Source organism: Osmerus mordax, chromosome 17, assembly GCF_038355195.1.
Source record: "Osmerus mordax isolate fOsmMor3 chromosome 17, fOsmMor3.pri, whole genome shotgun sequence".
Taxonomy (NCBI): Eukaryota; Metazoa; Chordata; class Actinopteri; order Osmeriformes; family Osmeridae; genus Osmerus; species Osmerus mordax.
This window is the reverse complement of record NC_090066.1, coordinates 144994-157670: the sequence shown is the minus strand read 5'-3', so window position 1 is coordinate 157670 and position 12677 is coordinate 144994. Positions and strand designations below refer to the sequence as shown.

The 12677-nt window shown below is 49.2% G+C and overlaps 1 protein-coding gene across 1 annotated transcript; it reads left to right on the top strand.

Moving 5' to 3' along the window:
• Window positions 1-2762: 2762 nt before the first annotated feature.
• trim24 (tripartite motif containing 24) lies at window positions 2763-11897 on the top strand. Its single transcript, XM_067254923.1, has 19 exons — window positions 2763-3551; window positions 3775-3893; window positions 4191-4338; window positions 4431-4563; window positions 4662-4778; window positions 5135-5249; window positions 5624-5770; window positions 5948-6062; window positions 7821-8209; window positions 8325-8447; window positions 8560-8671; window positions 8901-8958; window positions 9219-9351; window positions 9436-9788; window positions 9987-10116; window positions 10211-10285; window positions 10695-10868; window positions 11022-11296; window positions 11777-11897. Exons 1-19 carry the CDS (start codon window positions 3281-3283, stop codon window positions 11895-11897), a joined length of 3108 nt encoding a protein of 1035 aa, XP_067111024.1. The 5' UTR covers window positions 2763-3280.
• Window positions 11898-12677: the final 780 nt, after the last annotated feature.

Genomic DNA, 12677 nt, shown 5'->3' with positions numbered 1-12677 from the left:
AAACACAACGATGGTTCGTTATGAACCTTTGGGTCATGTGACCCGAAGGCAGCACAAGGGTTAAACCCAAAATGCCGTTTTTTATGATGAGTTTGGGTTGTTTCCCCAAAATGACAATCAACGATGTACAAAGGATCAGTAGCAGCTTAATCATGGTGGGCCCAGGTGTAAAAAAATATATATATATTCGGGCCCCTATCACCATCCATTGGCTATTTACCTTAAAAAGGGAATACTGTTGTTGGTAAGGCAGAGTGTTAATAAGTGTGTTCGACATCGACTGCGGCTGCATGAAACGACCGGCGAGAGTTGCTGCTTGTTTTACGGCTCTGTAAAGTCGGACATTCCTGAAGGGAGTCAGGTGGCTGAGCGGTTAGGGAGCCGGGCTAGTAATCTGAAGGTTGCCAGTTCGATTCCCGGCTGTGCAAAAAGACGTTGTGTCCTTGAGCAAGGCACTTCACCCTATATGCTTTGGGGGATTGTGTATGTACTTACTGTAAATCGCTCTGGATAAGAGCGTCTGCTAAATGTAAATTCCTGCTTGTTGGCGCCGCAAGAAGTCAAACACACCTATAATATTACTAAGTGTAGCAACACTGATCCAATTAACAGACAGACAATTAAACAGCAAGTTCTGCAACACAGATGTTCTCTGTAGTGAACTCTGTTTTTTTTGTTGTCCTATCACACAACTTTTTCATCGCATCATTACAGGAAGCGCATGCTTTATATACTTTGTAACTGTCATCCTATTAACCGAAACTGGCGGGAACATATAACGTAACATTTCAAGCAACAACAAAAAATAAATACATAGTAATACTATGTCTAGAAAAGACTTGAAACAAATTGGTCACAGGCGGAAACTTGTTTAGGAGTTTTTGGTCAGAAAAGTCCGTCCAAGACAAGCTAGACGGAACATGCCGCAACAGAAAGGTTTTCAACCAACTGTCAGAGATAGAATAGAAATAACAAAATGTTGTTGGTGAAATCATCAGTGGGATCATTTGCTATATACACGAGTATAAACTAATATTGTTTTGCTTCTAAGTCTTCTTATTTGATCTGAGACCTGAGCGCCCATGCTAACACTCAGCATTTAGGTTGAGCGGTAAAGCAATGTAACTTCTTACGGGGGCCCGGAGCTTTGCATTTACCTGTAATCGTAACCCCCCCCCCATTGTCATTGGGATTTGACCCCCGTAATTAAGACTTGGACCCCCCAAAAAGTTTTCCCTTCTCGTGATATTGCAGGCATGTAGCCTACTTATATTGCATTCATTCATGAATAAAGAACCCCCTTTGAAGATTATTCTACGACGTTACCGGCAGTAGAAGATGGAATCGCGATTCAAACAGTACCATCTGCTAACTGAAAATATGCCCCCAAAAACGTAAATAAGCTTGACATTTATTTAGTGGAAAATCGCTCATTCATAAAAAAGCTCACTGGTAGCGATCATTGTCAGTAACAACGCAAAATGCGATATAGCCCTGTGTGGAGAAGCTGCCCCGGTAAATTCTACTACAGTACAGTACTAGACTACTGCTGTGTTCGTCTTGGTAGCGATTGCGTTGGTTGAATTCGATCTAACGTTCCGTTGTACGGTTTAGGCTGAAATTAATTGTACATTTTTATTAATTATTTTCTTGAACAGATTGACAAAGTTTAGGCTGTGGCAATGAAGTTCAGGTTAGTCAGATAGTTTCACCTATTGAAAGACTTGATTTAAGTAAGGGGAGTGCCGAAAATGTTCTGTCGCCGTTTGACTTCCTAAACAGCTGTGTAGATGTTTTTGTCGTGTGTCTCGCGTAGGCTACAGTACAGCGTTGTAGAGAGCAACACTGGTTTGAAACCACAGGTAATGATAATTTCACCAACAAATCGTTTACTTGTAATGTAATGTCATAATAAATCCTACAACGAAAATGTATTTGTGAGGAATGTATATTTTAATGATTGAAAACAGATGCATCATAGACCACTGTAGTATGTGTTGCCCGGGCTAATGTCATGATGCTAATGCTTCAGTGAAATAGTAGACTACCGCTTCCGAAAGTAGATGTGGGCCTACTTCCTTAATAATATCAGCTAATATTGTACATTACATTTCACAATTGTGTTTCACATCACAAAGTAAAATGAGTAAATAGTTATCACCCTGGCCTCTTTACCTGTGGCGTTTCTGCAGCTGCCTTGCAGTAAAGCTATAGTTAGCCTAGCTATCCCCCAAGTTAACAGGTGCGAAACGACTGTTCTGCTACAGGTAGTCACGCGTGTTTTCGTGACGTTAGTGACGTACTGACGTTAGTAACGTCAGTGACTGTGGCTAGCAAATTAGCCACCGTTAGCTTCACTTTTCGCCACAAAAACTTAACTTGAGCCTAAACCATGCAACGTAACGTAAATCCCAATAGAAGCAACTCAATCGCTACCAAGACGAAACTTTTGACACCTAGATTGTCTATGTAGGCCAAATATTGACTGAGTTTTAGGGGGGGCGAAAATAAACAATATTGGGTGTGCTCTCGCCTAAGGCTTGAGCACACCCAATAATTAAATTATTTAACTACAATTTGACTTTGTTTATTGGTTGAAGGAACAAGAATCACGTGCACTTTGTTCCCTGCAGCGTCGAAGATAAGTTCCTGGCCAGTCGTTACCTTGCGTTAACCAAACATGTTTGACCTTCGACAGCCACTGTATCAAAACGTAACTGCGCAATGCTCTCTGGGTAATGAGTGTGTGAAGATAATAACGCACAGATGGCCGTCCTCCTCGTAGCGAGCTACATTTTAAATAACTGCATATGTTACCATATAACGTAAGTGAGATACATAGGGTTGATACAGCATTACTCATATTATGTGTGTACGATCATTTTCGGGTTGTACTATCGGTGGTTCCTCTACAGTATTTCTTTACGTGATATGTTTTCTTTGTGGCAGGATGTGTGAGCTAGGTCCAGTACATGGCCAAAGTTAGCTTTTCAACGAGAAACGGTTGAGTGCATTATTTAATACCTTTGGCTAACGGTGGCCAGTATGTCCTAGCTATGAATACATACTATATGACTGTTACATTAACCTCTGTTTCTGGTTAGCTATACCTGTCAGCTGGTCATCAGACCTCGGCTACGGTTCAGTTGGTAGTTAGCGTAGCTAGCTAACAGCATAGCACAAACATAGCTAGCACAAACTACGATATCCTGCTTCATGTTAAAGGCTTGCCACGCACAGGCACATTAACAATCACCTTTGTGAGAGTTGGATATAGACAATGGATAGCCCAGAAAATATTGACAACGATGACATTGTCATCATTGTGGAGAACGAAGCGGAAAGCTTGCCAGCCGAGGAGGAAAGGGCAAAGCAAGGTACCTTCGGCCTGATGGATACGTGTCCTGTCTGCAAGTTAAATTTCCACAATCGAGAGCCGAAGCTTCTGCCGTGTCTTCACTCCTTCTGCAAGCGGTGCCTGCCACCGCCCTCCAGGACGTCTGCCGACCCAAGGCGGGATCCACAACTTCATATCGACAACGCAAAGCCACGTGAGACCCGTCTGTTATTTAGCGCATATATATATATATATTTTTTTATGTGACTAATTTAGCAGACGTTGTATTTAAAGCGACATACAGATGAACATTTTAACCTGTAATTTCTTGATTTGCAGTCCAGTCATGGAGCCTCACATACTCCCCACAGTGTAGATAGCAGGTAGTATGTGTGTTAGGGTTATGTCTGTTCATCTGTGTTGTATCCTGGTTCCAGTCAGCGCTTTGCGCTGCCCAGTGTGTCGGCAGGAGTGCTGGGACGTGGATGTGCTGGATAACTTCTTTGTGAAGGACTCGGTGGAGGTTCCCAGCAGCACTGTTGAGAAGAGCGGACAGGTGTGCTGCTCCACCTCTTAGACACCATCTGCTCCTCTCCTTGTCACTCCACAACCCTCTGCCATCTGCTCTTCTCCAGGTCCCTCCACAACCCCCTCCTCTCCTGGTCACTCCACACCTCCCTGCTCCTCCCTCCTCCTCTCCTGGTCACGACACAACCCTCTGCCATCTGCTCCTTCCCCTGGTCACTCTGCACCTCCCTGCTCCTCTCTTTCCCCTCCTCTCTTGGTCACTCCACACCTCCCTGCTTCTCTCTCAGCCTATCTGAAACCCCTTCCTTTCATGGCCTCTCTCCAGGTGTGTATGAGCTGTGATGACAACACGGAGGCCACGGGCTACTGTGTGGAGTGTGTGGAGTTCCTGTGTGTGACCTGTGTGGAAGCTCACCAGAGAGTCAAGTTCACTAGAGACCATACCATCCGCCAGAAGGAGGAGATGTCACCAGGTGAGCTCTCCCCCCCCATGTTGTGTGTCTGACGCGTGTGTCTGACGCGTGTGTCTGACGCGTGTGTGTGTGTCTGATGTGTGTGTCTCCAGATGCAGTGGGTCTGTCCACCCAGAAGCCCGTGTTCTGTGACATTCACAAGCAGGAGCCTCTGAAGCTGTTCTGTGAGACATGCGACCGCCTCACCTGCAGAGACTGTCAGCTGCTGAAACACAAAGACCACAAGTATGTTCACCCACACCTCCACCTCAGGGCCTCACCTTTCCTCTTCCCTCCACTCCTCACATCTTCCCTCTCTTGTCCTCACATCTCCCCTCCTCCAGCTACCAGTTCCTGGAGGATGCCTACAGGAACCACCGGCAGCACCTGGAGAACATGACCCTGCAGCTGCAGGAGAAGAGGAAGGCAATAGAGGAGGTCTCCAACTGCATCAACAGCGGGTAACTGCTCTCCTTCTGTGTGTCAGGGTTAACTCTTCCTCTGTGTGTCAGGGTTAACTCTTCCTCTGTGTGTCAGGGTTAACTCTTCCTCTGTGTGTCAGGGTTAAATCTTCCTCTGTGTGTCAGGGTTAACTCTTCCTCTGTGTCAGTTAGAGTTAACTCAACACAAGAATACCGGCTTCAAACTGTTTAATCTGTCACTGCTGTTCAGACCCCTCGCAATACAGTTGAGACATAAAGCAAGTATTCATTGTAACAAACAACTGAGACTGGCGTGGACAGTCCAGTTGGAAGAGACAGATTTGTACACAGACTTGTCCTCAAGTCATTTACGTTTTCCATCTTTCTACGTTCAGGCTGCAGCAAGTGGATGAGAACCGCAAGTCCGTCACCAACGAAATCAAGAAGTCCATCTGCAACTTGATCCTGGAGATCAACAGAAAAGGCAAGATCCTGGTGAATCAGCTGGAGGTTCGTCTGTTATATGATATAGGACATGCTGTATATGGTCACCCTGTCTGTCTAACCCTAACCCTGTCTGTCTAACCCTAACCCTGTCTGTCTAACCCTAACCCTGTCTGTCTAACCCTAACCCTGTCTGTCTAACCCTGTCTGTCTAACCCTAACCCTGTCTGTCTAACCCTGTCTGTCTAACCCTGTCTGTCTAACCCTAACCCTGTCTGTAACACCTGCTGTATGTCATCCCTGTGCCTACCTGTACGTCATCATATTACTCATGTCATTGAGTGTACTGTGATGTTATTCGGCATAGGGTGTTGCTGTGGTGATGTTATTCGGTGTAGGGTGTTGCTATGGTGATACCTGAGCAGGTGATGTTCCTCCAGACGCTGACTAAGGACCACGAGTCTGGCCTCCGCAAGCAGCAGGATGACGTCAGCTCCCTCACCAGACACCTCGACCATGTCATCAGCTTCACCAAGTGGGCCACAGCCAATCACAGTGGCACGGCTCTGCTCTACTGCAAGAGACTGGTACCTTACTGGTTAATTTTATTATGAATTTTTGGGTGGCGTAATCCATTGTGGTAAATGTCTTAAGAGGCAAATGTTAGTCTGTGTTAGGCGTAAAGTTGTGTCGGAGTAAATGTAGTGCCGGGTACGTGTAGGGGTAAGTGTGGTGTTGAGCTAAGTGTTGTCTGTGTGTTCCAGATCCTCTGCCAGATCCACTACCTGATGAGGGCCAACTGCAGCGCCTCCATCGTGCCTCAGAGCTCCGTCCGCTTCCAGTGCCGCTCAAGCTTCTGGGCCTCCAATGTGGACCTGGGTAAGAACCCTGGGGCCGGTTGCACAAAACACCTTAAGTTTTTTCCTTAATTATGACACTTAAGGGTCAATTTCTTCTTAGCTAAGGGATTTACTTCAGGGTGTTGCACAGAATCCCTTAAAGGTGACACAACATGCTGTTTTTGGATGCTTTTATATAGGCCTTAGTGGTCCCCTAATACTGTATCAGAAGTCTCTTTCCTGAAATTCAGCCTTGGTGCAGAATTACAGCCGCTACTAGCAGTCCCACAAGGAGCTTTCCTCAGAACGTGCTGTTTTGGTGTCTGTAGCTTTAAATGCTAATGAGGAGCAGAGGGGCGGCACCATGTGCTAATGTTTAGATAGCGAAAACACCTAGACTGTAGGCATGTTAACTAGTTTAGCTTGCTAACGCAAGAGCATAGGTTGAATGTGTGATGATTTGGCCTAGTTTATTGGCAATGGAGCTAACGTTATTTCATGTTCCTGACTGTGTTTCATTCAAATAAATAACCTGTGTTGTCATGTAAAACTACAATTCAAGATGTTTGTCCAGATCTATTTTTCAGCAAGATAGCTAGAGCTAACTGAATTTAGCGTTTTTCCTGGGAAAATTTCACTGGATGTATAAGGGGGCATAGAACAGCACCCGGGCCATTTTTAGCCCAACCAATGTTGCATACCCTATTCGGAGACCTTAACAGTGTGAAATACCCCAAAAACCCAGTCAATCGCCCCTTTAAGGGATATACTACATTTAACGTGATTTCACAGCAGTAAAATTAGACCGTTTCCACAGAGACCACGTTTGTTCAGTTGTATCGCTAGTGCATCATCTTACAAAAGGCCAGGAATCGAACCAGCAACCTTCTGATTAATAGCCTGTTTCTCTAACCGCTCAGCCACCTGACCCCCATGATATGGATTGTTATGTCCAAAAAAGAGATAACCAATTACAGGAGGGAGTCCAATAAAACTGGTGATATCAACTTTACTTGTAGGTCTTGTTGCTACACAGTAATGTTAAGTAAGAGCTACTTCTTCTCACTGTGTAGATCAAAATGAGATCTTTACTCTTACCGACGTGAGTCTAGCTACTTACAGCGATAGCCGACGCATAAATAGCCTTTATGTTTAGACTGCAGCACAATAGCCTAACAGTGCTATAGGTGTGGGATGGGTTAATTTATCTCCATAAACTCGGCCATGTTGCTGTAAAGAATCAGTCAGAGGTACCTTAAGTTTTCTTCCTTACTTTGTTTGCTATCGTGCAATGCTTTAGCGAACTTTAAGGGAATCCTTAAGTATAAGACCAAGATAATGAGAAAACCTTAAATACTGAAAGGAACATCTAAGGAAACCTTAAGGAAAATACTTAAGGGTGCTTTGTGCAACCGATTATATTTTAAGGAAACCTTAACTCTGACTTTAAGGAAAATATTAACTTCAGGTGTTTTGTGCAACCGGCCCCTGACCTTTAACCTCTGACCCTGATCCTGGCCCCTAGCCCTAACCTGTCTAACCCTGACTGACTATGACTACGGTTAGGCCATGACTTTAACCCTAAGTTGTACGTGTGTGTGTGTGTGTCCTGTCCGGGGGTCAGATGGCTGAGCAGTTAGGGAATCAGGCTATTAATCAGAAGGTTCCCGGCCGTACCAAATGACGTTGTGTCCTTGGGCGAGGCACTTCACCCTACTTGCCTCGGGGAGAATGTCCCTGTACTTACTGTAAGTCGCTCTGGATAAGAGCGTCTGCTAAGTGACAAAATTTCCTCCAGGCTCCCTGGTGGTGGAGCGTGTCCCTGGTCGCCAGGCCGGCCCCATGCAAGCATTCCCCCAGCCTCCCGGCCCCCCAGGCCCCCGGGCAGAGCCCCCCCATGGTGCAGCATTCTCCAGCGCGGCGCAGCAGAGGCAGAGCACCCTGGCCCAGCTGCAACTGCAGGTGGAGAAGCTGGCCCAGCAGCCCAGCCGGCCGCCCAACCACTGGTCCTGGTACCAGAGGCTGCCTGGTCCCGGGGCCCCCGCCCCCCCCAGCCGGCCGCTCCAGGGGGGCTCCCCCTCCCAGGGCCACCCCAGCCTGAGCCAGCAGGGCCGGAGGTACGCCCCCCCCCACGCCAACGCCAGGAGCCCCCCCTCCATGCTCGGAAACTCGGGGTTCCCCCCTCAGGTAGGAGGCTCGAAGGTTCGGGTGGGGGTGTGTGTGTATAGAGCGTGTGTGTGTGTGTGTGCAGCGTGCTTGCTGGTGTATAGCTTGTGTGTGAGATCTCTCCCTCCGACTGCAGTCTCTGAGAGAGCTGATCCACGGGTCTGGCTTCCCCCCCAAACCCCTGGAGACCCTTCAGGGACCCGGGGCCTCGCGCTTCCCCCACTCCCTCACCAACACCATCAGCCCCTCGCTGCACCAGGTAGGCAGCACAGCCTCGGTCAGGGTGTGGGAGGTGTAAAACCCATAGCAGTATCCCTGTACTACCATAGCAGTATCCCTGTAAACCTAACCTTTCCCTGTCGATGTTCCAGAGGGGCATGGTGGAGCCATCGTCCTACCTGCGGAGGAGTGAGCCGTCGTCAGCCCCCACCATCTCCCTCCCCAGACCCTCCCACGCCCCCACGCTGGCCTCTGACAGGACCGGTATGTCTTGACACAGTCTTCCTCTGATGTAGAACTGCATGAGTACCATGTAGACCTGCATGAGTACCATGTAGACCTGCATGAGTACCATGTAGACCTGCATGAGTACCATGTAGACCTGCATGAGTACCATGTAGACCTGCATGAGTACCATGTAGACCTGCATGAGTACCATGTAGACCTGCATGAGTACCATGTAGACCTGTTTCTAACCCGTCTGTCTCTGAAGCTCAAGGAAGACAGAACTCACCCATGTCCAAACCGTCGTCCTCGGAGGCCAATACTGGGTTGGTGTCCCTTTCTGTCCATCACATCTTACACACTGTTGTACATACACACACACACACACACACACACACACACACACGTTGTAAACCTGTTTAGTACACAAGTAGTAGTTGTGTTCAGAAGTATACTGCTGTCTATTTCAACCCCCCTCTTTACTCACACTGTAACCTTTTGTGACCTCCTCACTCACACGCACACACACACGGTTGCTGTCTAATCTGTTTGTGTGTAGGACTGTCTAATCTGTGTTTGTGTGTAGGACGGTGTCGTGGAAGCGCTCCGAGCCTGTGGCCCCGCCCCCAGCCCCACCCAGCAAGCGGCGGAGGAGGTCTTCTCCTGGACCGATCATAGTGATCAAGGACGAGCCGGAGGATGATGAAGAAGTCAGCTATGTGAGTGTTGCTGGCGGAGCTACTACTTTAACTGATCTGTCTGCCTGCCTGTGTGTGTGACCGCCTGCCCCCTGCTGCCTGCAGGTGCAGTCCAGCGCGGGGGCCAGCCTGCCAGACAGCAGCACAGGGGTGCAGTCTCAGCCCAGCCTGCAGGGGGCGTCTCCCCCGGGCCCCGAGCCAGCAGAGCCGCAACCAGAGACCCAGGAGCCCGAGAAGGCTCCAGAGACCCCTATCGAGGCCAGCCCTAACGAGGAGGGGGCTAACAAGGTTCCTAACGAGGAGGGAGCTAATGAGGTTCCTAACGAGGCAGCTGAAGAAGACCCTAACGAGGACTGGTGTGCCGTGTGTCAGAACGGAGGAGAGCTGCTTTGCTGTGACAAGTGTCCCAAGGTGTTCCACCTGGCCTGCCACATCCCCAGCCTGAAGGAGTCTCCCAGGTGAGGAGGGGCCCAGAGTTCCAGGGTTGCGGGGGGGGGGGGGGGGGGGGGGTTAAGAGTTCGCTAGGTTGTAGACTAACGATGCCATGGCTAAACCCTAATAGACACCCACAGCTTAGGAGCTCTGCTGTATAAACCATGTCCTCCAACCATGTCCTCCAACCATGTCCTCTAAACCATGCTCCACCCCTGGACCAGTGGAGAGTGGTTCTGCTCATTCTGCCGGGACCTTGCCTCCCCGGAGATGCTTTACCCAGGAGACAAGCTGGATCCTGCAGGTGTGAAGGAGGAGCCAGGCACAGAGGCCTTCCCCCCGCTGGAGCGCAGGGTACGTGGCTCTGCTGAGGATGAGCATCGCTGTATCACCAGCTTCCTGTCGCACGCGGTCACATTGAGCTAACTGGATCTTTCTGTCTCTGTAGAAGTGTGAGAGGTTGTTACTGCGGATCTTCTGCAACGAGTTCAGTACTGACTTCCAGGAGCCAGCCTCGCCAGCGGTACACACCTCATCTTCCCTCCTCCCTCCTGTCCCCTCTACCCTCCCCTCTTCTCTCTCCTCCCTCCTGTCCTCTCTACCCTCTTCTCCTCCTCTCTCCCTTCTCTCTCCTCCTCCCTCCTTTCCTCTCTACCCTCCACTCCTCTCCCCTCTTCTCTCTCCTTCTCCCTCCTGTCCTCTCTACCCTCTTCTCCTCTCTCCTCTTTTCTCTCCTCCTCTCTCCCTTCTTCTCTCTCCTCCTCCCTCCTTTCCTCTCTACCCTCCACTCCTCTCCTCCCTCCTTTCCTCTCTACCCTCTTCTCCTCTCTCTCCTCTTCTCTCTCCTCCATCCCCCCTCCTTTCTTCCCTCCATTCTCCTTCATAGGCGATAATCCAGATACTAACTCTTCCACCTTTGTCACTCTGTTCAGGAGCTCCGCAGGTACAGAGACGTGATAGCCACGCCCATCGACCTATCTGTGGTGAAGAGCAAGCTGGATGTCCGGGAGAGGTCGGAGGTCAAGGACAGGGCTCACTACCGCAGCACAGAGGAGTTTGTTGCTGACGTCCGACTCATCTTCAAAAACTGCTCCAAGATCTATAAGGTATGGGTGGATGGATTGCCAACATTCAGAGTTATACTTTAATCCCACATCAGTTCAGCATAAACAGTACATGGTGCATCAGATGTCATGCATATCAAATGTCATGGTTACCTGCTACTATGGGATGTTTATTATTATGGGATGTGTTGCCAGGCGGAGTCGGAGGTTGGCAGCGCCGGCCTGTTCCTGCAGGAGTTCTTTGAGGAGCAATTGAAGCTCCTCTACCCAGACACCACCTTCCTGGGGGTGAAGGAAGAAGGGATGATTCCTCCCGTGGAGGATGAGATGGAGGACGGGGACATGGCCCCTGTGGAGGATGACCTGCCCCCGTCTCCTGCTGGGGGCATCCCCCCTGTCGAGGAGGAGGAGGAGGAGGAGGAGGAGGACAGGAGTCCAGGAGAGGAGATGGGGAGTCCTGGAGAGAATGAGGGGGAGGGGAGTACTGGGAAGGAGGGGGAGGAGAAGAGTCCTGAAGAGAAGGGGGGGGGGGGCAGGAGTTCAAGAGAGGAGAAGGAGGGAGGAGCAGAGGAGGAAGAAGGGGTTCCTCCTGTAGGGGAGGAGGAGAGGAGTGCTGGAGAGGAGGAGAGGGGGATTTTACCGATAGAAGAGGAGAAAAGAGGAGAAGAGAGGAGTCCTGAAGAGGAGAAAAGAAGGGAGGAGGGGAGTCCTGGAGAGGGGAAAAGAGGGGAGGAGGGGAGTCCTGGAGAGGAGGGGAGTCCTGGAGAGGAGAAGAGAAGGGAGGAGGGGTGTCCTGGAGAGGAGAAGAGAAGGGAGGAGGGGAGTCCTGGAGAGGAGAAGAGAAGGGAGGAGAGGAGTCTTCCTGTAAAGGAGAAGGAGGAGAACACTTCTGCTGGTACAGAGGGAACAGCTCCAGACTCTGTAGGTCCTCCTCTACCCCACTCCCCCAGGGGGGAGGCCCCTCCACTCATAGACCACTCCCCGCTCGCCCCTGACCACCAAAGCCCCCCCAGCCCGGCCCCCACAGCCACAGAACAACAGAGGGGAGAGGAGGAGATGGAGACTGAGTGAAGGATCAGGGATTTGATTCTTCGAGTTGACCTGTATGTCTCTAGCTGTAAACACACTCTCCTGGCCGCAAGGACACTTTTTATATTGTTTGCAATAAGGTTGTGTTACTTATCTGTGTACATGGATGAACAATGAGTGCAGTATGGAAACGTTAATTTACCTTGCAATGTCTGGAGAGAGGTTACTATGTTTCTGTAAATTCCCATTACTTTTACAAGAACACAAACTATCATTTAGTAATGTCCAATATTATCTACTCTAATCATGTTGTCATCTGTAAATACCAATGTTCCGAGTGTCTGAACACTTTTTACCATTAAAGGAACATTCAGCTTGGGTCTGTACCTACTGCATGAAAACAATAAACAATTCTCTAACCCTAGGTCTTCTCTCACATTAAGTTTTTGTGTCGACTTGTATTTAGTCTGTATCCTATACAAACAATACAGAATGGTGGCACCACTCCCTGGGCTAACCCTAGCCCTGGGCTAACCCTAGCCCTGGACTAACCCTAGCCCTGGACTAACCCTCGTCCTGGGTCCCTGGTAGGGACCCAGGAGGCAGCAGTTGGACCAGGCAGGCTGAGCAGCACAGATGTGACCTCTGACCCTGCGCGCCTGGCCATCTGCCAGGAGGTACCCCCACCTCTGCTCCATATTTTCTTATAACTCTAAACACAAAACTCCACAATTCTCGAGAAAAAACAAACACTGCAGTTAAAACAATTGTCTTCTTAAAATAAAATATTGAACAAAAACACACATAGACATTTCTATTTAA

Coding starts and splice junctions, on each gene's coding strand:
- trim24 (XM_067254923.1), top strand. CDS start 3,281: ATGGATAGCCCAGAAAATATTGACAACGATGACATTGTCATCATTGTG. Junction 4,564..4,661: donor CTGAAACACAAAGACCACAA/GTATGTTCACCC, acceptor CCCCTCCTCCAG/CTACCAGTTCCTGGAGGATG. Junction 6,063..7,820: donor GGCCTCCAATGTGGACCTGG/GTAAGAACCCTG, acceptor AATTTCCTCCAG/GCTCCCTGGTGGTGGAGCGT.